Below are 27,143 nucleotides of genomic sequence, written 5' to 3'. Positions count from 1 at the left end.
GAGAAAGGGGCCTCGCCTCGCTTCGCCAGCCCCTACCCGGGCCGCGCCCTGGGGCTCGGGCCGGCTCCAGCGCGGCTGGGGTTGGCGGAGCCCTGGCGGACCTGCCCCGCCTCGTCTAGCCGCGGCGGGGCAGGCGGTCAGGGGGTTGCCCGGGGAGGGCCTCCGCCGCCTTAGCTCTATCCCCGCGTCGGGGGAACAAAGGAACCGGCGCCCCGCGGCGCCGCGACGGGCAAGGCGGGAGGGCCGGGGCCTGCGCCGGCGCGGCCAGAGGAAGCGCGTCCAGGTGCGCCCCCCGCCCCCCGTCGTGCGCTCGGGCTTGGCGGGCAAGGTGCTGCCCGTAGCTTCGGTCCGTCCCCTGCGCCCATCCTGACATGGCTCCGGTGTGTCAGTGCCGCGTTTTTCTAACCTGCCAGCTGCGCTAGCCAGGCTTTATAACTAGAAACTTTATGTTCGTCTGTTTCTTTCTCTGTATTTTTAAGTAGTGCTTGAGCCTAGAGAGACAAAATTCACCTGTGAAGTCGAAGATAATACAGTATCAACATAAGAATTACCTTTTCCAGTTTTAATGTTCAGAGCTTGGTCCATAAACATCTTCAGGGTGTGCCATCATTAACAGAGCAGCCAAAACGTAGTGGATGTTGAACCTGGGTTTGCAGCTACCCCATAGTTTGAGCATTGACTGTAATATCACCATGAAATTTGTATTTCTGTAGCAGCTGGTTTATTGGTTAGCTGTTTGGAATCACTAGATTTGTGTTGGGGGCTGGGTTTTTTTTTCTCCCTCCGTTAGCAAAATTGCCAAGGAAATACACACTATGTGAAACTCTGGAGTACAACTGATTGTTGAAGAGAAACAGAGATTTTTCTCTTTTAGACATTTAGTCTGTGCAAGGTTAGAGCTGGCTAAAGCTGTGGTAGTGATGAGTAAGTTACTGGAGAATGACAGATTAGGTTTCTCTGTGAAAGTCAAAAGAGTATGAGCAAGGGAAATTCAGTGATAGAGGTGTGCAGGAAAGTACAGAAGGCAGAGGTTTTGGGGAAGAGCGTGCCCCAGTGCTTCATAGAGGTCTGGAATAAGTAACCCAGTTTCTCTTTCCTTCACATTCCTGCCAGTCTTTGCATCTTTGTTGCGGCTGGCTACTTGACCTGCATTTGGCTTCCAGTACTGTCTTTTTCAGGTGTTGAGAATGAAAGTCCTTTTACCCATAGAATTCATGAGGAAGTCAATGTGTGTGAATCCTGGCAAAGAAAGGCTGAGTAAGAGGCTCAATGCTAGGAGAAAGAGGAAGGCTTACTGGGGGATGTGGAGGAAGATATGTTGCTATATGCTGCTGGTTTCCATGTGGTTTCATTTTACCTGTTTTAGATAAGTTTGTCTTGCGCTCTCTGACAGTAAAGCAGTTGTGTCAATGGGAGAAGCATAAGCTTGAAAGCTTACTTAGCAAGTGTTTGTAGTCCCAATGCATTCCTAACTCCCTAGATTTCCAAGTAACCAACAGACTAGCTCTTTCCTTTGCATATGAGACTACTGTACTCGAAACACGTAAGCTGCTGCAGAATGAAAGAGATTGAATTTTCTCTTGTTTGGTGTTGGCCTGTTAGGAGTGATTTGAACTGTTGATTCTTCCTGTTATCGAATTGCAGGTTGGACAAAATTGTTAATGACTTGAGAATATTTCGTTGAATTATAGTATCTGTGCAGAACCCTTTGTCAAGTCTGAAAAGATTTCAGAACTAAAAGCATTCCAACATTCTGTTATTTAAGCATTCTGTTCAAATTTGATTTTTATGTGTTAATATTTCAATAAAGTTGTTTTTAAAACTTCATAAGGTTAAGGTTTTTGCTGGATGGTAAAGGAGATCACAAAATGCAGAGTCAAAAGGCAGTGACTACTTCCCTGTTCCCCAAACAAATTCTTTATACAGACAAATATAGTACAAACCAGTGGCTTAATGTGTTCAGAAGGTTTTTTTTCAACTTCTGGACATGTTCACATGCAGTGGAAGTTGGATTAGTCTTGACGGAAAAATAAAATAAGAGTCACTTGTTCTTGTTTGTGGAGGTGAAGAGGACAAGTGTATCTATGTGAAGTCTGTCTGAAAATGACCACTGATTTTCTTGTGTTAAACAAAAAAAAAAATAGGAGAAAGAACTAGCAGTGATTATTTTTTTTTGGTTTTTTTTTTGCTTGTTTGTTTTTCCTTGCCATGTTTGAGGTTGGTAGTCGAGGAAATTGATTTGTTGAGCGGCAAACTTTACTGTTACCCTTGAAAATAATTTGCACTTTCTTAGAAAAGCTAAACCAGTGGAAATAGAATTACCTTGGCACAGAAAGCTGTCCCGGAAAAGTAGATATAAAAATGAAAAGCTTAGAGAGAGAAATCACAGCAACAGAAAAAGTCTTGTGGCATCATGTTTGAGCAGTATTTAGTATTCTGTCCCAAACTATACCTATCCAGTGGAGTCTCGTCCTATCTGTAGTAATAGTCCATGCATATCCTTTTATATTTCTAACTTTTGCACCCTCTCAGATATTGAGCTAATGAAGAAACCAGCTGTATCTTTTTTTGGTTAGCAGAAATATTAGTAAAAACTTTTTAAACGACATTAGAATTAGTCAACACATTTCTTAGATGAATGTGTGGAATTATGGGTTATTTTTACAATTTCAGTATTTTTGTGTAAATGTGGCTTTGAAACAGACTGTAAAAAAAAAAAAAAAAAAAAGAAATACATGAAATTTGCAAAAGAGGCAAAGAAGATTTTAGTTATGAGTGAAACTAGCTGTATAAACAAGATGCTTTTTTTGCCTGGCTTTCACTCAAGTCCCATAATCATTCCTGGGAAACTGTTTATTTAGATGGGAGAATAGATCTGTCTTAATTGCAGTTTATGCGTACCTGGGATGGCCAGTCTTTTCCTTTATGCCAGAGAAGCTGGCTGTTCTTAAGAACTGGTTTAACCTCCCAGATTGCTTGCTGCACATTCATATAGAAGTACTTGAACTGGTTTGTCTGTGTTTTAAGGGGAGTAGATAAGGCTGTGCACAAGTATGAGAACCTGATCAGCCTAAACTGAATGTTTGCTCAGATGGATGTAGGGTGAGATAAAACTGCTCCTCCTTCTGCCAACTCATGATTATACTGAATGAGAATATCCCTCAAGCCTTTTACTTTGCATGCCTGCAATTCCTATTCTGGTATCTTTAAGGTGGAGCAAACTGCTTACCTGTGAATACCTTTTGTTTTATTCTTTAATATTTCACACAAGTGCCCCCACTTTTGTTGTTATGCTCTAGATTGGGGTGTAATTCTCAGGTTCCTGAATAATTTCTTTTCAGGTTGTTAAACAGCTGGGAGAGCTTTTGCTTCCTACAACTTTAGCAGGTGACCATGATGTTATTTTGAGGTACCCAGGGTGGTGGCAACTCAAGTGAAACTGAGAGAAGGGCTGGAGCCCAACTACTGACATCTCAAAGCTGATATTTATACTTTAGCAGCATTTGCAGCCTACTGTAATTGCAGAATTATTACTCTACCAAAAATCTCCCAGAAGCCTCTTCTGAGACTATTCTGGGCACTGTGGTATGGTTATCCAAGCTGCGCTGCAGCCAAAGCAATTTAGAAAAATGTGGCTGTGAGGTAAACCTGCAATGATACTAAAATTGTTTCAGCATATGTAATACAGATTCACAGCATCTTTTCTGTTTAAAACTTATGCCTTGTCCACATATGAACACATGGGGGGGGGGTTAAATTTGTTTTCACCTTGTGGGTAGTGTCAGGAGTGCTTTTAATGCAGATACATCACTGAGTCATTTCTTAAAACATGGAGAACTGTCAAATGTGCATGTGGCATTTACACTTTAATATGTCTATACCTGAAATCAGTGTGGTGTCTACAGGCTTTTGCTATGTAATCTGATAAATTTTCTTTTTTAACATAGAACTAAGATATGATACTGAAAAGACTGTTTAGCATTGGCATGTAAACAGCAGGCTTTCTCAAAGAGGTCACTGCTCTCTGTTTATAAGTAGCAGATTGCTGTGGAAACGTCATGAACTTTCTTTCCTTCATTATGATAAATATGTCTTAATTTGCTTTGTGCTGCCTCCACCAAGATGCATCTTGCTTGCCTTGTCTTCCATCCCTTAAGGCCAAATATAGTTTCTGTGGTAGGCTTGTTATAACTTTTATGATAAGCAAGGATTTTATAAACACTGTACAAGGCCCCTGTTTCAGCACCCTCCACTTTAATATCAGTCTGGCCATTTATGTGGTATCAGTCCTTTGACCTTTCTCCTTTTTGACTGAAAAATTTCGCAGTCTTCTGTGTGGCAGCCGGCCTATCCCCAGCTGGAAGGATTTGCCTGTGTTAATTTGAAATGTAGAGACCATGTGAGCAAGTGCTGAAACAGATTTTGATTCCTCAAGAAGGCTGCTTGTAAATGCTTTGTACGCACCCTTTTCAGAGAGGATCGAATGCTGGAATTTACTAGGAAATCTGTGTTTTCTCCTACTGGCCAGCTACCTCTTTTTTTTAGACTATACTGTTCTTGATCCTTGTGCCTCTATGGTTTTAAACACTCGTCTGGTTTCTTGTAGATGCAAAGATTGTAGGAAACTTGCTAAGCGTGTTTAAACTCTTTCTTCTTTCATTCCTTGATCATTGACCACAAAGTTGTAGGGTTTCATTTTCTTCTGATGATATCATCACATCATCATCTCTTACCTCTTGAACATCAAATTTCAGGAGTGGTTGATTGTGCTGGTGATGACACTAAGTCAAGAAGATAGTTTTGTTTGAATATATTGCTGTTCAGAAGGGAAAAAACACTGAGCTTGCCAGCAGCCATGGATCATGGGTTGAGGTATCTGGCAGATCACAGCCCCTGTCTCTGCTGTGACAGAACAGAAAGTTAAGCAACCTTTTTTTTATTTTTTGATGACCTCTCACTAAGAGGTCAACTATCCCTTTTTAGGGGTAGTTGTCTAAGACAGTGATATTCTGAGCGTATCATTCACTATGTTTGAAGGAGCTGGGGTGTCTAGCACCACTATTAAATTATAGGGATTTTTTGACCTGACAGGTCAAGCAGAGGCAGAAAAACTTCTCTTAAAGATTGTATTATAGAGCGAGTGATAAAGGCCAACAAAATATGAATATAATAATTAAAAATAATAAGATGCAGTTTGCATGTATTCCCCTCCCCCCCTTCTTTTAAGTCAACAACAGGAAGGCTGAACACAGAAGTGTTGGAGGTGCAGATGTTATTCTTCATGTGTGCATTTTGACATAGTGTTCAATATTCATTTTTGTGGCCTTTTTCCAAATTCTGCCTTTTTTCAATGTACTCCTTTCTGAAAAGTTGCTCTAGGGCAGTGGTATGTTTATAACAATTGCTAGTTGTCTGCAGAAAAAACATTTACATGTGACTGAGTATGTGCTCAATTTCTGCTCCTGGTCCACGCCCCCCCCCCCTCCCCCCCCATTTTTGGGGGGGAGATTATGAGATGTTGCTTGGAGAAGAAACAGATTTTGCTGCTGAGAACTGTGAACCTTGAACAGTATAAAGGAAGCAACTTTTCTGTTATCATGTTAATCTTAAAGTGGGAGGTGAGGAGAGAAACCTGTTTCTATCTTCTTTTTGAAATAATTAAACAGTTATTTCAAAGAGATGAAGTCAGTTGTACAAAATTCACAATTTATCTTTGTCTTTCTTGTAAGAACATTTCAAGGCTCTTGAACTGGAAGACATTCTATTCTTCCTGGACCATCAAAAGTCTTTGCTGCAATGTGTTTGAATTCTGTAGAGGAATTGCAGACATTCAAGTTGTGGAGGAGGGGAGGGAGAAGAAGAGGGACCCAAGACTCAATTGCATTTGCTGCTATCTGCTTTCTTGGCTGAGCTGAGGACTCTTGGGCATTGTCATAGTTTAGAAAAACTTAACTAACTTTGGTTTGGCTCCAGCTTGAGAGCTAAGTCTAAGTTGCCTAACCAATTTAATTTGCAAGTCCTAGTCATTAATTAAAAAACAAAACAAAAACAAAACAAAAAAACCAAACAAAACAACAATGAGATTATTGGCCACACAGCAACTAACACTAGGACAAGGTTAAGGCAGGAATGCATGGCTGCAAGTGAGGGGAAGAGAGTAGTAGTGTCCTTCTTGTGGCTTTTGTTGCCAACAGCCTGGCACATCCTGCCACGTAGGAAAGGGAAAGGGATTAACTCCTTCCCCAGCCTACTAGTAGTGGTTTCCTGCCCTACAGAGTATGCATGTGCTGTTTTCCTGACTGCCTTACTTTGCCATACGTGACTTAGTCATTCCTATGAGTTAGTACTTTTCATTCAGGGCAATGAACAAGAGACAGCATGGAAAGGAGGAGGAATGTTTTTGTGGAGGGAAAAGCTCTCTAAGGTTAAAGGTGAGGGGACTCCAGCCAGCACTCCACTCCTGCATGGAGCAGGCAAAAGCTTCTGAATGGATACAAAGCAGGAGTTGTGTTTCAGTGGACTAGCTGGAGCCACAAAGGGATGGCAGCTTTTCAAAGGGGGCATACAGGAAATGTTTTTGGAGTGGTGCATGTAGTGGAGGAAGTATTGCACAAAAAGATGCATTGTAAATCTGATGATAATGTGCTTCAGCCCTAGAATTCATAGGGCTCTTCCATGCCATTTAACAGCAAGCTTCTTTGCAAGTGTGTACTACACTGGAAGTGTAGTGCTTTGTGTCCTCTGTGGAAGTCACATTCACTGTTTGAAGTTAAATCTCTCAGGGTAGCTAAGTTTAGATACTTAAGCTATACAACAAGTGGATACTCACACCCATGTGATGTATGTTTTGGGGCCATTAGATCTGGGAAATCAGCATCTGTGTTTTATTCATTGCAGAGTTGCGAAGTACTAAATGGATTATAGCCTTTCCTACATTTCTGGATTACATAAGATAAACCTTTGAGTGAACTTGTTTGCCATGGAAGCAAGGTACCCATAGTTTTACCTCAGGATAGTAATAAGTAGAAATAAGTTTTTGTTTAACTGCAACAGAGATTATGGTTGTTCTAGCAATACTACTACCCCTTTGGTGGTTAGGAAAAAAACCCAGCAGGACTTGATCACTCCAACATGGTTTATCTGATTTTATTTTATGGAAAATGCCAGAAGATGGCAGCCTGTTCCATGGTGGCTCCTGCTTTCCTTAAGCATGGAATTTGGTCAGCCTCTGAAAAATCTTTTTCTGAATACCTACATAGTCTCCATGAAGTTCAGGAAAATATTTGCTGAAATATAAATCCTGGAAATGGAGAAGACCTGAACTGCAAGATATGCTAAATTTAGTCACGTACTATACATCTGTATTACCAGTTCTAGAATCTGCTAAATGTGAAATTTCTTAGCCTGGTGAAAACTTAGTGCCAGCTTTCTCTGAATCCTATTTTATAGCTGCCACGTCTTTTGTACTCTTGTGATCCTGTGAAAGACTGTTTCTCCAGAACGATTAGAAAGTTTGTGCAGATATTTCAGTAGAACTTTGTGCTTTTGGATTCATCTTCTGTGTCTTTGGGGGAGAGTTCTTTATTCAAGCTGTCAATAGAGACAGTACTTTTCATCTAAATTATAGCTGCAAGAGGGTGGAGTTGTGGGCTTTAATTCCTCTTTTTCTGTATTTTGCAAGGGGAAAGCTGTCATCTGTGTTCACTTTTTTTTTTTTTCCTTTGTTTCAGTAATATTAGAAATATGTATATATTTGGACTACTAGTATGCAAAGTTTTTCTGGCTAACCTCTAGCCAAGAAGTTAATGGACTTTGCTTTGCCTTATGTCACCAAATAGAAGCTATGCCTTGCTGCATGTCCTTTATCTTAGTATGGATCAATTTGGTCACATTTGTATGGTGCTATTCAGGTTTCTAGTAGCCTAGCAATCTTCATTCAGGACAAAATGATCTCCCGATGGCAGGGGACTTGAAACTAGGTGATCTTTAAGGTCCCTTGTGACTCTAATCATTCTATGATTCTATGGTTTATATGAAAACGTGGATTATATTATACATAAGAATATGTAATATCCAAATCTATGGATTCAGTTTTCACCTGTTATTTGGACAACTATTTAACTTCTATTCCTCTTGAGAATAATGAAAGTATCACATTAAGCATCTAATAAGCAATACTTTTCATGCAGTGCTGAAGGGCTGGGACAAAAAGTATGTATTTTATACCTGAATGAATTTGAATTTCTGTAGGTAAAAGAAATGTCACAGAAAAATTTTGTTACTGCTTTTAGTTTGATAGATATTCTCTACTAGATTTTGCTAACGTGCAGTCAAAAGTCACTTTCAAAGATTAAAGAAGCATATTATGTAATCCGAAATGCAACGTGGGAAGCCGGAAAGTTTCAAATACTTCCTAATATGATCAATAGTGGGATTGCAAGATTTAGCAGACGTTTCAGGGATGTGCAAGCCAGCATATATTAACCAACCAAGAAAGATATAAATGACAAATCATATCATAGAATAAAGAGTCCCTTTTCTTTTACCTGAAGTAGAGCTTCCTAACAGCTACCTGTGATGGGAACAGACTGGCTAACACCTCATTGCTAGTCTTTCCCTTTAGGATCAACTGACTTAGAGTCAACAATTTGACAGTGGAAAACTAAAAGGCAATTGAAGGAGCCATCTCAAAGTCGAAGAATAAGTAAAGCTCATGTGGACATATTATTAGCATTAGCTTCTTTTTCGTGCCAGTAGAAATGAGCTTGTTCTGTATAACAATTTTCCTAAAATAGCAGCAATTTATATTGCATAGGTCTCCTATATGTATGGTGTATATATATGCTGTGCATGTATCTATATCTTTGTATACAAGCACATAAAAATATTTTTATATATACACACACAAATGTGTGTATGTTTGTGTATAATATGTACACATACATACACATATAAACCAATACTTTATTAGCAGTATTCTGGATCATATGTATATATAGGTATATATATGCTTAAATATATGTGGGTGCACACAGACATACATATAAAACCTGTACATCCTCTATGTTCTAGAATATTACTGGTAGCCTACTAAATCTGCCTACTTCTAAGGTATGAACTTAAATTAGTCTTGTTAATTTACCATTATATATAGTTAGATACTGTACTCTATAAGAATGCTGGTTGCTGAAATATTTATGAGAAAGAATATTGGATTTTGCAGCTTAATTTCTAGCAGGTGTCTGTCAGCATGGCAATTTCAATTAAATTTTCTGCATTTTGCCAAGTTAATTAGGTGCAAGAAATTGGGAAAGGAGGGCAAGAGAAGGTCTTGAGGGTACTGGTGGATGAAAACCTGGACATAAACCAACAATGTGCACTCAGCCCAGAAAGCTAACCGTATCCTGGGCTGCATCAAATGAATTACCCCTTGTCCTATTGCGTCAGGCCCTGCTAAAAAGTTTGCCCACTTTAAGTACTGGAAGGCTGTCACAAGGTCACCTCAGAGCCTTCTCTTCTCTTGGCTGAATAACCCCCACTCTCGCAGCCTGTCCTTGTAGGCGAGGTGCTCTGCTCCTCTGATCATTTTTGTGCCCCTCCTCTGGACCCACTCCAACAGGTCCATGTCTTTCCTATACTGAGGACTCCAGAGCTGGACACAGTAGTCTAGGTGGGGTCTCACAAGAGTGGAGTAGAGGGGCAGAATCACCTCCCTCGACCTGCTGGGCATGCTTCTTTTGATGCAGCCGAGGATGCGGTTAGCTTTCTGGGCTGTGAGCGCACATTGTTGGTTCTCATCCAGGTTTTCATCCACCAGTACCCTCAAGACCTTCTCAGCAGGGCTGCTGTCAATCCCTTCATTCCTTAGTTGGTATTGATACTGGCGATTGCCCTGCCCCAGGTGCAGGACCTTGCACTTGGCCTTGTTGTACCTCACGAGGTTCGCAGGGGCCCAATTCTCGAGCCTGTCCAGGTCCCTCTGGATGCCATCCCATCCCTCAGGCATGTCAACTGTACCACTCAGCAAACTTGCTGAGGGTGTGCTCGATCCCACTGTCTATGTCATCAGTGAAGATATTTGAACAGTACTGGTTCCAATACAGACCCCTGAGGGACACCACTTATTAGTGATCTCCATCTGCACATTGAGCCGTTGACCACTACCCTCTGTATGCCATCATCCAACCAATTCCTCATCCACCGAACAGTCCACCCATCAAATCCATACCTCTCCAGTTTAGAGAGAAGGATGTTGGGGGGGCCCCCTGTCAGAGGCCTTACAGAAGTCCAGTGGAGGTTATCCATAGCTCTTCCCTTGTCCACTGATGTAGTCACTCCGTCATAGAAGGCCACTAGGTTGGTCAGGCAGGACTTGCCCTTGGTGAAGCCATGCTGGCTGTCTCGAATCACCTCCCTGTCATCCATGTGCCTTAGCATAGCTTCTAAGACACTCTGTTCCATGATCTTTGCAGGCACAGAGGTGAGGCTGAAAGGTCGGTAGTGCTCAGGGTCCTCCTTCCTACTTTTTAAAAATGGGTGCATTGTTTCCCTTTTCCCAGTCACTGGGGACTTCACCTAACTGCCATGACTTTTCAAATATCATGGAGAGTGGCTTGTCCAACCAGCCAGTTCCTTCAGGACTTTGGAATGCATCTCATCAGGTCCCATAGATTTCTGTAGGTTCAGGTTCCTCAGGGGATCACAACCTGATCTTCTCTTACAGTGGGAGGAACTTTACTCTCCCAGTCCCTGCCTTGTGGTCGATCCACTTGAGGTGTGAGGTTGCCAGTGAATACTGAGGCAAAAAAGTTGTTGAGTACCTCAGCTTTCTCCTTGTCCATCATTACCAGTTTGCCAGTCTTGCTTATCAGGGAGCGTATGCTTTCTTTGACATTCCTTTTCTGGCTGACATACCTGTAGACATACCTTATTCTTTGCGTCGCTTGCCAAGTTCAGCTCCAGCTGCGCCTTGGACTTCCTGACCCCATTCCACCACAACTGGGCAGCGTCCCTACACTCTTCCCAGGATACCTGTCCCCACTTCCACTGCCTGTACATTTTCTTCTTGCCCTTTGGTTTGACCAGCGGGTCTCGACTCAGCCATGCCACTCTCTTGCCCTCCTTTCCTGATTTCTTACACTTGGGGATCAAAAGTTCTTGAGCTCTGAGGAAGCACTCCAGAAGTACTTGAATGGGAGAACAGATGTCCCAGTGACTTTCTGAATTAGAAATCGCTGTGGACAATTTGCCTTTTGGAGACTGTACTGCTGTTAATTGTAGCAAAATTTACAAGTTTGTGAAAACAAAGATGCTAAGCCCTGTCACTAGTTCGTTTCCTTGATTGCTCTTAAATCTAAAGCTTCTTAATTTCTAACATGTACACTAAATTTGTGGGGTTTACTTCATTCTATTTGCTATTTGGTAGTATTTCTTATACTTTTGAAAATCCCTTGACATTAAAATAAAAGAATATAACCTTTTCCTTTTTCCCCACAGATCCAGACGTTTAATGTTGAGGCACCATGCCAAACCGTGGAAGATTTAACAAATGGGGTTGTGATGGCCCAGGTTCTTCAAAAAATGTAAGAAATTTTTTGTTTACTGAACTAAATGCACACATTTTTATTATCAATACATTTCTGTATTTAAGTGTATTTTCGTTCAAACTTGGATGGTATTCCATAAAGATGTGGCTTTTCCTATGCTTAGACAGCACTGTAATCTGGAACATGACTTAAATGAAAAAAGAAAGTTTTGTTTTAGGAAGTTTTAGGAAGGTATTTATTCAAGTGTGAGCTTACTGGAAAGTAAGTTGGATTAAAACTAAGCTCACAAATTCAAACGTTTTTAAAAAGTTGGAACCAGTGGAAGGTAAAGTATTGGTCCTGGTCATTGTTTGAAACTACAATCAGTATATCAGTAATGTTAGAATTAATTTCATGCAGTAACACTTCCGTCATAAACTGGAACTGTCAATTTATTTGTTGGCTAAGTTACTACATTCTTGAAAGTACGTGAAAGAATAATAGCTGTTACACTAGATAATGTTTTTATTATTTTGAACTTTAAGATTAAATAACATAAAATGCATTAGTTTACTATCTTGGTGTGATCTAGAATGTTTCTGGGGACTGCAGATATGCATCTGAAATGTAGCTATATGCAGAATTACCTATTTTCGCAGAAACAAGTTTTTTTCATTCATTATGAGTTTAAGCAGCGTTTAAGCAGCATTTACTGAAGTCAGCAGTCCTCATAGACCATGCCAGTTCCTACAGACCTTTATTTTTACAAAAAGACTTGCTTTATTCCTTTTAATGTGAAGAGGGTAATGTCTTGACTGTAAATGCAGAAGAAAGTGTTTTCTATGTAATTTGTTGAAAATGAAGACTGGACAGGTACAGGATAGATATGAACAGCTTTCTGTAGAGTTCTTCTGGTTTGCATCAAAGAGTCTTTGAATAGTTGAGGTTGGAAGGCATCTGTGGAGTGTTTAATCCAACTCACGTACTCAAAGCAGGATTGTGTCCAGTCAGATTCTGAGTCTATGGAAGGATCGAGACTCCATAGCCCCTCTGGGCTACCTGTTCCAATATTCAATTGGAATAGTTTTTAAAAAAAAAAAAAAAAAACAAACAAAACAAACAAACAAAAAAACAAAAAAAAAAACCAACCAAAACAAAAAAAGCAGGGGACACTTTTTTCTTTATGTTCAGATTGAAGTACTTCTCCTTCAGTTTGTGTCTACTACCTCTTGTCTGTTTACCAGACATGACTAAGAAGATTATGCGAGAATAAAAAGAAGAAGGAACCGTCAGGTATTTATACACAGGATTGATAACACTCCACTGAGCCTTCTCTTCTTGGGGTTAAACAGACAAAGCTCGCTCAGTCTCGCCTCGTGTGACAGATGCTCCAGTCTGTTAATCATCTTAATTGCCCTTTGCTGAGCTTCCTTGTATGTCCAGGTCTCTCTCATACTGAGGAGCCCAAGACACAGCACTTTAGAGGTGGTCCACCAGAGCTGAGTAGTACCTTACGTTGCCTGCTGGCAGTGCTCTTCCTAGTGCAGCCCAGGACGTGGCTGGCCACCTTTGCCACAAAGAGTCATTGCTGAAATGTGGTCAGCTTGGTTTCTACCAAGCTGCTTCTCTGCAAAGCTGCTTTCCAACCAGTTGGCCCTCAGGATATATTGGTTTGCACTTAATTTTGCTGAAATGCACAAGGTTCCTGTCAACCCATTTCACCTCTCAAGGTCCTTCCAAGTGGCAGCACAACTATCAGGTGTATCAAACACTCCTTCCAGTTTTGTATTATCTGAAGACTTGTACTCTGTTCCATCGTTTAGGTCACTGTTAAAGATGATTAATAGTGTTGACCCCTTGAGTATGCTGCTAGTGGACTGTCCTCCAGCTGGACGTTATGCTGCTACTCATAACCTTTTCAGCCTGGCAGTTCAGCCATTTTTCAACCCACCTCCCTATCCAGTTACCCAGGCCATGCTTCATCAGTTTTTCCATGAGGATGTTACCCTGATCAGGCAGTTTGTAGTGGGCACCTTTAACAATGTCACCTATATTTGTCTGCCTGGTCATCCTGACCTGTAACCTCTCAGCTGGCTCATCATCCATCCCAAGGCAGAGCTCATGCGTTTGCGCTTTTCTCTCACACAAAGGGCATCTGCCTCTCACTGCCTTCCCAGCTGCTTCTTCCTGAAGAGCCTGTATTTATTCACGGCAGCAACCTTGTCATATGACCATCCTACCATGTCTTTATAATCCCAATGAGACTGTGGCCTTGTAACTACACAGAACTCTGTTTCTTCCTGTTTGTTCTCCACAGTGCATGCAGTAGTGCACAGGCACTTCACATGTGCATCTGGTCTTGCTCGATTCCCCAGAATGAGAGCTTTCCCTGGAGTGTTTTTCTGTAGGCCTTTCCTTATTTATGTGCATGTGCTTGGGGTGATCCTATTTCAGCCCTGTTTTTTTGACTATGAGGCATCTCTTGTTCATATCATCCCACACCCTTTGCTTGCCAACGGAGTCCACTACTTTGTCACTTGATGTTTGGTTGTATTTTTCCTTGTTTAAAACTGTTCTTACCATAGTCAGGTGGATCCTATCTCTTCCAAGCAGTCCTTGATTCTCAAAGAGGGTTCTATGGTCATAGAAACCAAAACCCTGCTGCCAACACCAGTTCACAGCTGGCTGTTGACCTGCAGGATTTATCTGCTTCTCAAACCCCTCCAGCTAACTGGTGCAACTGGGGAGAACACCACTTGGCAGGAGTAATAGTGTGAGGGCTGGACAAGCTTTGGCAGAGTTACAGCAATGCTGTGAATTCATACCACTAGCAAGCAGCAACCCTTGGATGACGAGTCGTCTAAGAAGATAAGGGTCCTCCATTCCTTGCTAATGCTTGCAACTTCCCTCTTGTGCTGCTGCATGGTACAGGTTTACTGAACACAAATGATTCGTTTGACAAAGCTCCTAGCCCCTTAACTGCTCTGAGAGCACTGAATCTGTTCTGTGGTTGCAAATCTTGAGGTGAAGCAAGAGCCTTCCCCCTACTGAAAGAAAGAGCTGCCCGTTCACACAAGATACACAGGGGAAAGAGGAAATCTCAATGGAGTCAAATATTTCAAGGGAACACTTTTTAGCATGTAGAAGGGTAAGATCTGGAGCATAGAATCCTAAAGGCTTGAAGTAGAGAACAGTCTTTCTTTCTTTCCTACCTGAAACTTCAAAGAAGATGTAAATGCTGCAAAGTTTCTTTCTGCACCTAAGTACTCATTCTGTGAGGAACATGAGGGATCGCTTACCAAAACTATCCAATCTTTACATATTTTTGCATCAAGCAGAACTAATTTCAAGTAATGTCAGCAGTTCTTTTGCTTCAGAGTAGTTGAAGCAGTCTTTCTACTGTTTTAATGTATTTTGCTGATACAGAAAAGAGACACAGCACCCCCCAGTAGAAATGGATTTTCCAGCCCGGCATTTAAATCAGCTCACTTGTAAGTTTTCTGAAGTCTGAACATCAAGTTTACAAGTCTGAAGGGTGAATACAACATAAATGTATTTTTTTTTTTTTTTTTAGGACTTGAAAGATATTGTCCTTTTTTACCTACTGGTGTATAAAAAGGTGGTGAACATATAAATGGTGGGTTCAGTAAACTTTATAGTAAATCAGGATTTCAGCATAATCATCTGTGAATCTGTTTTCAGAGCATTTAGAAAAAATGTAATAGCGACATGTTTAATATGGGTCTGTCATGAACTTCTGTAGTTCTTTCGTAGGGCACAGGTTCCACTGAACTTAATGATGTGTCAGTAGTTGATAAATGTATATATTCTTGATGGACTAGTTCAAAGACTAACCAGAATTTGGATGTAAAACATAATATACTGTGATACAAACCAAAATTAAACTTCAGTGTCAAAGGCCCCTCAATGAACTTACTATTTTAGTCTGGTACTCCCATGACTTGAAATACTGCCTTTCTGCCTGCCTCGATATTAAGAAAGAAAAATGGTTCTGAGCGACTATTTTCAGCTGATGAACTGATCTTTTTAAAAGAGAAGTACAATACAAATATTGCATTTCTGTAGCATGATATTAAAATATTTCCTGTAGCAATTGCCATGCTGACAGTGAATGTGGGAATTCTTTAGTTTACCCAGTTTATATGTAGAGATCAGCTAAGCAATTTAAAGTTCTTTCTCTATACCTTAGGTACTAATTTGAACCTGACAAAATTAGTATTTGGCTGTCTGTCTTTCTGATAGTTGTGCTTCAGTTTTACCATTTTGCGTAGTTGTGCAATGAATACATTAATTATCATGCAGAGATTTAGCAATAATATTGCTAAATCATGACTGTGCTCCTGTTGAGATAAACTTTGAAGTGCAGCAGCAAGCTAATCTTGGATTGTGAAACGAGAATGATGACATATGAACAATTTTTGAGGGAAAATGTTATTGCTTTTTTTTTGTTTTTTGTAATAGCAGAAGATGGCTCCAATTGATTTTTGAAGTAGATACTAAGGGTTGCATAGTAGCCAGACATCGTCTGTTTCCCTGGACAGGCGAGATGGGAACATAGGCCAAATACTGCAATAAGCATTTGTATAGTTGACTAGAAAACTGATCAGGAGCATGTTGACAAAGCCATTTTAAGTATTCTTTCTTGAAAACAAAACCAAATTCCACACTGTCAGTGAAATCCTCCTTTCCTTCCTTCAAACAGATACCACGGGAAGAAAAAGTAGTCAGGAATCAGGGAATGTTCAATGATACGAAGCAAGTCTACAGCAGGCTTTTCCAGTCTACCCTTTTTATATTAGCAGCACTGGCTCCCTCTCTGTGGCAAGAAAGATAACCATATAGAAGACAATTTTTGCAGGTATTGAAATGTGTAAGAGCAAGACATTTGGGTCCTCGAGGTTATGCAGTGATGTTAAATAAATAGCAAAGAGCAAGCACGGCCTAAAAGCACCAGGTCACTGCAAACAGATGTCATTTGCAGTGAAAACTTGAACAGTTGTGGCTTTGACGTGAAAATGTCTCAATAAGTTAATCTTCAAAGGACAAATTTATTGTCTCAATTGGAGACACAGAGCTTAAACGCTGTTACTTATATTCCATTGACAAGGGTAAATTATTTTTGTAATGTATGTTCCTTGAAATTTGGGTGTCTTTCAGTAGAGCTGCCTCCCATTTGGGGTTCTTCATCAATGTGTGTTCTTTGAGGCTAATAATGCTAATATGTTAATTACATAACGGTGCGAGGGGAGAATGCTGACAACTTTTGGGTGCATCAGGACTTTTACTATAATAAATTAAAGTTTAAAAGAAGCTTAAAGAGCAGATTAATATATCCAGTGAGAATTAAAAAAAAAAAAAAAGAGAGAGTTTACTGTGAATGAAGAAAATGCTGTCAGTGAAGAACTCAAGTGAGGCAGAATGTTGATGAAAATGGAAAGATTGTTGGGGCGATTCAGTGATCTGGATATATCTCCATAAGAGAGTAAGGATAGCATTTCTTCTTGAAAAATTGAAATTGAAGTCTGGACTCTCTATTCTTTCTGTTTGTGGTGGTTTTTTTTTTTTTTTTTTTTAACCTTCATAGAAAGAGTCCATTGGTACTTAGGAGGGCAGGAGATAGAGACAGTAGGAACAGTTTCAAAGAGATCCCTAGTTCAGGGAATTAGTTGCTTTAGAAACACAGAAAATTTGCACAACACAACTGTAGGATTTGAAGATTGTTCATCAGCTGATAAAAACCAGCTGTGCCTTGTGTCAAGGGTTCAGAAGTGGCCAGCAGCTGTCTCCATTGTTCTCAATATTTTTTGCACTCAAGGTGGCAGCCCATTTGTAAGTAAGGGCCTTTCGTCAGACGTAACAACTCACATACCAGAATTTTCCGTAATAAAACTGCTGGCTGTGAGAAGAAAAGGGTACAGAGGGAATTACTGACACTTTCAGAAGCTTTTCACTGATCTAGTGTGTGATATAAAATGGCAGAAATGTGTACTATGTAACCAAGCATAAACATTTTGCTTACAGATTCAGTCATTGATAAACAGGTCTTGGTAAATCCCCGAAGGATGCTTTCTTTCTTTTTAGCATAAAACCTTTGTCTTTGAATTTCAGGTTGAAGTAGCATTGAATGGAATTCTCCAGTGCTAACGATATTATCTCGGAGGAGGAAATTCAGCCTGTGCTTCAGCTTTTTTTTTTTTTTTGTATTATTCTGTAGAATTCACTGTTCATTTGTGTTCAGATGTGAAGGTTACTGGTCCCTCTGACTAGAATTGGTTTGAAATACAGTAAAATAAGATGCCTGTATGCAATCAGTGTTGATGATTATTTTAGAGTGCTATACTCCAGGAGTAAAGTTTGGAAGCAAAAGAAAGTGTTTGAACTGTCTATGAGTAGGCTGTCTGTCTAAAATCATGTAGCTTATGCTGTTTAGAGCAGATAGAAGTGCCATAGCTTGCTTCTGAATTGCATCCTCCTTTTCTTCATGTTTTTTTGTAGCCTTCACTGATACTACTCATGGTTTCACTGTCCATTGGTATCCCTAAAAAAGCACAATTCCTTGTTTTATACCACGGTTTTAAATTTTCCTTTCATCCCTTCTGGAGACTGTTTATTCCCAGGTGTCCCTCTGGTTTTAATGCTTTCCTTGTCTGTCATACTGGCCTTGGTAAATGTAAGAGATTATACATATTTTCTTTTGTCATCTGTGCATTGTGCCCCACTTGATGAATTATTCATTTGTTATATTATACATTGCAGCATGTTGTGTATGTTTTTACACATGCAGAACACAAAAGCCATGCTTTTGTATATCACTGGGGGAGGGAAATTTTTGTAAACAGACATTTCTTAATGCAGCTTACTGTGCGACTCTTAAAATGAGTAATAGTCATGAGTTATACTACATGCTCCGTGGGTTGGTTTTCTTCAGAAGAATATTTCTGTCTCTTGGCATCTATGATGTGCAGAGATGATCAGTTAAATAAAGGAAAATTTGCATACAAAATAAGATGGAGAAGGTATAAATGAGCACTGCTGAAAACAACATCACATGAAGCGGTAAAGCATTAAGAACAATGTAAGTATCTTGTGCTCTGAATAGTCCCAGTTATCTGTGTTACTATTCCGATACTAAGCAGCAATCAACTGATATACAAATACCTTTATAAACCTGGAAAGTTATCCACTGGAAGACATTGTCCAAGTTTGGATCTAGGCTCAGGAACTTACTGAATTCAAAAGGCTTTGTTCAAACAAATCATGTCATGGTAATCATGATGCTCTGGTCAGTTTTCTGCTGCCCTTGTTTAATGCAGTACCTCTTCAAAATGATCTGGTAGGTTTTGTAATCACAGCCACTTCTCAACCACACATTTTCATATTTGCTTAGATGATGCTTTTTCAAACACTGTAAGAAATAACAGCATCTTTCTTAATGACATGGACTAAGAGAGTTAAAGAACTCTGAATGTGATTAAATCATGATTCCTAAAGATTCAGCAGAGGGAGATTTGTTTGCCGGAAGGTCTGTGAACAACCTGATGTCTGGAAGCTGCTTTTAAAATGTATTTTTAGAAATTTTAATGGAAAAATTTTTATTTCAGATTTGATTTCCATTAGTTTGGTATACAGAGAAAGCATTGCTATTGGTATTAATTCTGAAACTTAGTTGAACTTTTGAGGACAGAAATAAAATTATAATGGCATGCTAGGAATGATTCTGAAGTGATTTATGGATGAGGAAAGGATGGTCATAGATCAGATTTGCTTGGTGTTGATACCTAACCTGTTGCTTTTCTGCTTTTTGTATTCCTGGCAAAGTGTTTTTGCAATATGGTACTAATTATTGTGTAATCTGCATGGAGATGCTCTAAAGTGAATTGTTGGTACTATTCTGGCTATTCTGTTGATGATTTAGAGTAGATTCCTTATCAGCTGCTGGACCCTTGGATATTTCCATGAGTTTTGTATACTTAAAAAACAAGTGGGATCTGTGGGAGGGAACTACTAAACTGAGTTTAGATTTAATTCTCAGGGACCTTATATATGTCTAATGACATATCTAAAGGTGTAGGTAGCCCAAGACTTCCATCAAGACAGTGAAGGCCAGTTCCTGGTCCATGTGTTACTTCTATTGCAGTAGTAGCTGAGAAAAGCTGCTTAGTTGCTATTGAAGTACAGGCTTCCAGAGTGGAATGAGTTGGAGCTGACCCTGAAATTTTGTTACTCTTCCTCAGCTGATGCCCATATTGTTTAAAATCAGGCATGCAATATTAGCCATCCAGTAAGTCCAAATATAATTCTGCTTGTGAGCAGTTGTTTATGCTTACCCATGTTACTTGTTAGAGTAATGATTTACAGTGAAAGTGGTAAGTCAAGAATTTGTATATTCATGGCACGGCAGCCTTGAAGCAGCTGGAGATGTTAGTGACCAAGTGCAATCCTTAAAATTACAAGATACAGTCCTTAAGAAAGTCCCATTGGTCTTTTTTACTGGTGAAGCACAGGTAATAAGGTTTACCTGCTTTCTTACTTAGCTGCACGAACACTTTGTGGTTGTGTGTCTGTTGTAAGCAAGGCTCGCTTGGCTGCTGGCAATTCCCACAAGACCTGTCTGAAAGATACTAGGGTGCTTTTTGAACTCCACACCTCAGACAGAATCAAGCAGGGCTACATGAGGCTTGAACTCTCATTTTTTTCATTACTGTCCAGATGATTTTATTGTGGTTAAGTGGAAGTTAGGCAATTTAAAGCTTTGCAAGGAGAGCCATTTGTTTCATGTAAAAGCTGAATGTGAGCCTTCATTATATCTAGTAGATCTTGTATGTATTCGAATCAATTTCATTCTTAGGTTTACCTGTTTTCTGAGGGCAGAGTGACCATTTGAAAGCTATTTGAAAAGATCTATTTCAAAAACAGATGAAACTCTAGATAAGACATTGCTTTTTCTGTTTCATAGTTTAAGATTCTGTCATCTGTGCTCGAACTGCACTGTTTTTGAATGGGAGTAATTTGGAGTCATCAACATAACTAGTAATTAAAGCTGTTCTTCCAGCTATATGTTTGCGGATGCCATGTCAGAGGAAAGGAAATATGCTGTAATCTTCACCAGAGTCTGTAACAGAATGCGTAAAAATAGCAGTTGGAATGTGTCAGTAGAGAAACATTGCTGTTTGTGATCTCTCTCCATTGCTGGGTATTGTATCATGGGTTGCATGCAGATCTTGATGCATTGTGAAGAAGACCTTATGGGGAAGATGGAGTACAGGACATACTGTGCATCAGGTACAGTGTGGCTACAAAGTCTGTGATTTGTAGTGATGTAATTGCTAGTTTACAGCATATATATGATATAATTGCATTTGAATCTCCAGACACATTCATAGTTTTTTTAAGCTTTTGCCAAAAGAGCTCATGGCATCTTGCCCTTAAAAAGAGCTCAGTCCAGAACCCTTGTATCTGTAGAGGATACAGCAGTACATCTAATAGTACTCAGTGGCAAATGCATCAGTGTAAGTCCAGAAGTTAGAATACTTCACATGAAACTCTAACCTGGCCAACCACACTGACTCTTAAGAGCCTTATGCTTACAAAAAAGAAAGGTTGTTTTTTTCCCCCTGACTATATTAACTTTATATTTATATGAAATTTGTGCCTTTCCTTATATTGTGTTGACCTGCTCCTTTTAAACCAGTTATTTGTAGTGCATTCTCTCTCCTTAGTTCTGATTTCCAAAATTCTGTATGATATAAGGAAAAATTCACTTAAGAGAACAGTAGAAAATGTTAGCCTTTTAGATGATCTTGGAACTTGGTTGCAAGAGAGTCTTGGGAGTTGTCTCGAATAAGCAACTTATAGAAGGTGCTTGTAATAAAAAGGAAGAGAAAAGTATATTTATACAAAGAGAAGTATACTCTACAAGCAATAAGTGTTCTTCTGTTCTTTATCTTGATTGCTTCATCAAAAGTGCAGAAGATAAAAAAACTTTTAAGGTACATAATACATATGTATTGTTCAGTCTCAAGCTTTCTATTTAGAAGATGAATAGTTGTAAGCAGTGTATAGCAGTAGGGATCTGCAATATGTGGAAAACTACTAATTTTTGTAACACTTTCAAATAATACAAGCAAATATTGCTCCAGACCAGCTGATAAATTAGAAGAACTTAGAGGGAAAAACTGGCAAAATGCATTCCAAGTACAGCAGCTTCCTCAAAAGTGTTAGCCACTCATGGCACACAAATGAAGCTGTGCTGTCAACAGAGTACAATGCCTTAGAAAAGTGAGTAGTAACAGGATTCTGAACTTCTATATATAGGCCATGCATCGGATACGGAGTTGGTCATTTAAATAACCTCAGCCTGAGGTAGGGGCTTAATCACTGAGTTACCCTTACAGTTTCTTTAACCTTTTTTTAATGAATACTCTACATATTTTGTGTTTCAGAGATCCAGCTTACTTTGATGAAAATTGGCTGAACAGAATCAAAACAGAAGTAGGAGATAATTGGAGACTAAAGGTATTTGACTTACTTCTCTTGTCTGTGAATCTGTACTTGTTATTAATACAATATTGTATCTAAATATTAGCATATTTCTAGATTAAGACCTTGCTTTATAGTACAGCATTTGGAATTTTAGACCATTTTAATTAGACTTATTTGTTTTTCATGATGTTATAGTCCTGCACGGTTTAGCCAAAAGATATTTTGAGTTTGTAAATAGGTTTCAATAATTTAAAAGGAAAATATTAAAATAAATTTTATGCATCAATTACCTCTCTTTGTTTTTCAGATGTTGAATGAAAGATTTTTTTTTAAATGCAGTCTGAAAGAAACATTAAAAAAAAAAAAGGGGTCTGAGAAGCAGCTGCATAAACATAGCAGAATAATAAGCAATTTATTTAAATAAAAATGGCGAAGTGTTGTTTCCTTTTACTTTATCAGCTCTGCACAACTACTAGCTTTAGGAGAGGAAATTGTGTTTTTTGTTGTTTGTATTCAGCATGTTTTTTTACCATGGTCTATTTGCTGGGTTGCTTGTATCACTTGGTATTCTAGTACTTTCTCTGAAAACCTTAGAGCAATAGAATTTGCAGTGCTACAGCTGAGGAGCATTTTGATTTATATGGCCTGAAGAACATAGTTTCATATGCAGATGTTTTTGTAGGTTCTGACCAGAAAGTAGTTTCCAGCCTGACTACTTGGAGAAACAAAATAGTGATGGTTTGTCTGTTAGTTCATATTTCCTATAAAACCATGCCTGAGACAATGATGGAGCATACTGCTGCTGTATATGTTTTGACTTGGCCAGCAGACCTGTCAGTGTGGTCTCTGCTGCCTGGCCAGCTCTGTGCAAGTCTGAGCTGCTTTAGAAGGTTTGTCTGCCAGGGCTGCCAGCAAAAATGTGAGTACATTGATGAGGGTATATTGACTGACTGGTGAATAAAAGACATGATACCTAAACAGGCTTTGTTAGTTCTGCTGCTTGTAGAGCAGTTACTTTAAAAGAACTTTTCAAAGTATCATGTGGAATTGCAAGTGAACAGCTGGACACAAGGTTTTATTTTTCTCTAAAATATTTCTGTGGCTTTTTTCTAAGGAATATTGAAGTCTTGCCTGTTAAATTTGGGAGAACAGCAAATTGAGAACTGTTTGTTATAATAGCATTTCAGCTGATTGAAAGCACAGCAGCAGCTTCTGTAACTCTTATATGGAGCTTGAGGAATACATTTTTATGTTTACCACCAATTTGGCAGATACTAAGGCTAAGCAGGTGTGAATAAAATAATAAAAAAAAAAGAGCTGATCAATCTAGTAACTTCTTTATAAGATTGAGGTTGCAAAAATATTAAGTCAAATTTCAGTTCCTTGCTGATGTCATTCCTTCTTGTTTTTCATATATCCATCTAAATAAGAACTAAAGACTGATTATGTTTTTAAGAGGTGTATACTCCAGCTTTTTGTATACATTTTTTTATATACATTCTTTTCATGAAGAATACTAAAAGGCACAAATGTGATATTTTAACTCTTATTTTGTAACCAGGAAAGTAGTCCTATACTTTGCCAACTGTCTTCTACTTTATATGTGAGTAAACGCTATTAGTAATTTAGTTGTTCAAATGTCTATCAGTCAATCAGTCATTTATAGTCTGGCTTGTATAAACACTTTCAAACTGTGCACTTCTATTTGCTTGTCACTAGATTTAAAATGTAGGCAACATACTTCTGCATGACTCGATGATATAGATTTCCCTTCATATTTAAAAAAACACTATGAGAAATGGTAATTGGGTAATCTCACTACCTCATAAGTCATGAAAATGAGCTGAATTATATTCTCATTGCTAAACATGGTTGCTCTTTCCCTCCGATATCATATGGTGTAATAGTCACCACTTCTACAAGGTCTTGGTATTATGAACTACATAAAGGCACCAGTCTAGTAGGGGAAATGAGTTAAAAAAAACAGACCAAAATGTAATGTGCAGGTAGTTCTACTTTGTGGAACAGTGGTTAGGAGGCCCTGGTGGTTAGTGTAGGCCTGATACAGCCCTCCTAACTGCTGTTGAAAGAGATACTCTGTCATGCAATTGTTAACTTTGAATTAGATGCTGTCCTCTGTGGGGAATAAACAAGAATACATGGCTCAGCTTTCATTATTTTTTTTGTTCAGCAGTTCACTTTCCAGTAACTGCAAGAATGCAGTCTTATTAAAAATATTTTTCCTCTCGATGTACCAGTTTAAAACAAATGTATAAATTCAAAGGGATGTTGTTATATTCTTAGTTTCAGGGCAGGTTGTCTGACTTGAGAGCTTGAGCAATGCGAAGGGTAAAAAAAGGGAAATGTTAGAATTCAAGGGACTTGCAAAGTAGGAAGCATTCAGCAGGCATTCTGTGTGTTACAGCTGACCAGACCTTTGTCTTCTGTGTTTAGTAGAGAAACATGCTGTTACTTCTTGGGGTTAAAATTTCTGGGCCATAGCATACATTAGTGTGCATAGTAGTTTATGTTTTCCCTTGGGCAACAAAAAACCCTACTTCTCACTGCTGCCTTAATTGCAATTTTATGTTGTGGTAAAAAAAAAAAAAAAGAAAAACAAAGACATATCTCGTTCCTGATGTACAACTGAACACTTTAATACAGTCAGAGTTTAAACTGTGTACACACTAGTGAAGATGAAGGCATTTTGAAGATAAAATGGCCTTTATTGAAAATGGAAAAAGAATTCTGTTGCCAAGATTTTACAGGAATTAAATTTCCTAATCAAGAAATAAGCATAATTCAGTGTCAAGTCATACAGGAATACCAGTAACAGAACAGAAATTTAAACAGATAATGATTTGATACACACATGGCAATTTTGGCAATTACAGAGTAAGTTGTTGACTGTCTAAGGGGTGGGATGGGATAAAAACGACACCCTCCCCTCCCCCCTGTCCCTTCCATTCAGTGTGGTTGTACCTAGCTTAGGAAAGAGGGAAATACATTGTTCGGCTTGATTTCTGACTTTTTCCTGTGGACTTTTCACTTTGGCATTCAGACTACAACATAAGTTTAAAGTACAATTATATCCATGTTTATAGTAGCAAGCTGTGTTTGTTCCATTACTGAATAACACATTCAAACAATAGGAGCCACGAGACTTTCTGCAGCTAGTACAGTTTGAATGCCTTGTGTTTGATACAATATTGCAAAACAGAATAACCAATGAAATTAGAGCACAGGCTACTGAGTGCTGTAATCTAAGTAAACAAACCTGATTTTTAAAAATTAATTTTTACTCCCTGCAGTAGTGCAGTTAGTTTTGCTTTGAATTCTTCTATGGTACAAGCTGGGTTGGCTGATAGAGTAATGGAAGCTAGTGTTCTGTGTACAGTATCATCTTTCTGCTACTTTCTTGTCCCTTTGCGAGAGGAGGGAGCACTTATTCATCAGCTTCCTTTTAGAGGTATTTTTCTGATGAGTGGAAGCCTGTCATGTGAATGTTTTTCTGCAAGCAAGAAGCAGAGATTATAGGCACGTGGTAAACCAGTGTTCATTTCTGTCAAAAAGATAATTAACAACTAATATATTTAATTCTGTTTCGATATCCCTTAATTCCTCAGTCAACAATGTCTCCAAATGCAAGTTCAATGTGGGAATGCTCACTGTGTTCAGAGCTGCATTTAATTTTTTTTTTTTCTTGTCATTTAACTCAAGGAAGTGTCTGTGTCTGTTCTTTTTGGGATTTCTTTTCGGAGAAGACAGGTCAGAGGTGGATACCACTAGCTTTGGGGGTTATCATCTCTATCTAGGCTCCATTTATAAACAGTGAAGAGACAGGCTCCCACAGTTTTGAGCAGAAACCTAATGTATGTAGTGGGAACGATGCATGCAAACTCTCGCTCCCTCTGCCCTGTCCTTTCCTTTTGAGTGCAGCTAGGAGGAATATGTGCCTTAATGAGATATCTGAAGCTGATTGATTAAGAATTCTCTCACCAATTTCAAATGTGCTCTAGCAACACTTCAGAGGTTATGAGCTGCTTAATTATAACCTGTGTGAACGGAAATAGGTCTGTTAATTACCCATAATTAGCCAGTGTCCTGGTTTGAGGTAAAATAGCACCAATTTTGTTCAGTAACTTTGATTCATAGCTAGGCCTCTTCTAACTACTGAAATTAGCAGCATATTTTGCAGACACTGTTCTCTCTGAGTGGTAAGACCTATGTTTATAGTTGATGCCGAGGAATGGTATGCAGAGAGGCTCTTGCTTATACTTATTGCTGTAACACCCAAGGCCAGATAACTTTATTTGCCTCATTGGATGGTTGGAAGTGGAAAACTGCAGTGGGGTCCAACCTGCAGGGAGGAGCGGACAGGACAGATGAACCAAAACTGACCAACAGGGTGTTCCATCCCATCTGCCTCTTGCTCAGTATAAAAGCTGAGGGATTAAAGGGTCAGGACTCTTTCTTCAGTGACCGGCATCCGAGGAGAACTCTTGTCTGTTCATCTGCCTTTGTTCAGATCCTGAATCCAGATCTGAACTCCAGTTCCCACCACTGAGTCCAGTCTGGGACTTCCCCAGTGCCAGCCGGTGATGTGGTTGTCATCCTGGGAGCTTAATACAGTTTTGTATATATTTCATTTCTTTTTGTTTTATTATTAGTTTTTCATTAAAGTAGTTTAGTTCCTTCTAAACACATAAGTCTCTCTTTCCCTCCTTTGAAGAGAGGTGGGGGGAGAGCATCTGTTGGTCCCATCTAGGGTGCCCCATGTCCCCAGTGGCCAATTCAGCCTAAACCATGACAGATTTATTGGCGCCCAACATGGGGCACGAGCAGGGCTTGACCAGGAGCTTTGATAGATTGCCTGAATAGTTTGAATTCCAGCTTGTTCAGAGATTAGAACAGACAGCTCGCATCATGTTGTTCATAAATGAAATGTTGTATTGTGCCTTTAAAGAGCTTTGTTTGCACTTAATTGAGTCAACTCTGTTTAACCTGCCAAATATGTTTATTTACTGTTTGTGTTTTTATTTGAAGGTTTAAATGTGCTGGTTTGGTGTGATTCGCAATTCAGGTGTATAATATGATTAGTTGGATAATGGTTCT

The 27,143-nt window shown here is 39.3% G+C and overlaps 1 protein-coding gene across 1 annotated transcript in view; it reads left to right on the top strand.

Annotated features, from left to right (window-relative positions):
• Window positions 1-27,143, top strand: part of HOOK3 (hook microtubule tethering protein 3) — an 81,379-nt gene that overhangs the window by 256 nt on the left and 53,980 nt on the right. Inside the window, exons 2-3 of the mRNA XM_082497968.1 lie at window positions 11,497-11,582; window positions 21,989-22,061. Coding sequence (XP_082354094.1) covers window positions 11,497-11,582; window positions 21,989-22,061 — 159 coding nt within the window. The remainder of the gene's footprint in view (window positions 1-11,496; window positions 11,583-21,988; window positions 22,062-27,143) is intronic.

Source organism: Vanellus vanellus, assembly GCF_965231255.1.
Source record: "Vanellus vanellus genome assembly, chromosome: Z".
In the NCBI taxonomy this organism is placed as follows: domain Eukaryota; kingdom Metazoa; phylum Chordata; class Aves; order Charadriiformes; family Charadriidae; genus Vanellus; species Vanellus vanellus.
The sequence above is the reverse complement of the archived record's forward strand: the minus strand, read 5'-3'. Positions and strand labels throughout refer to the sequence as shown.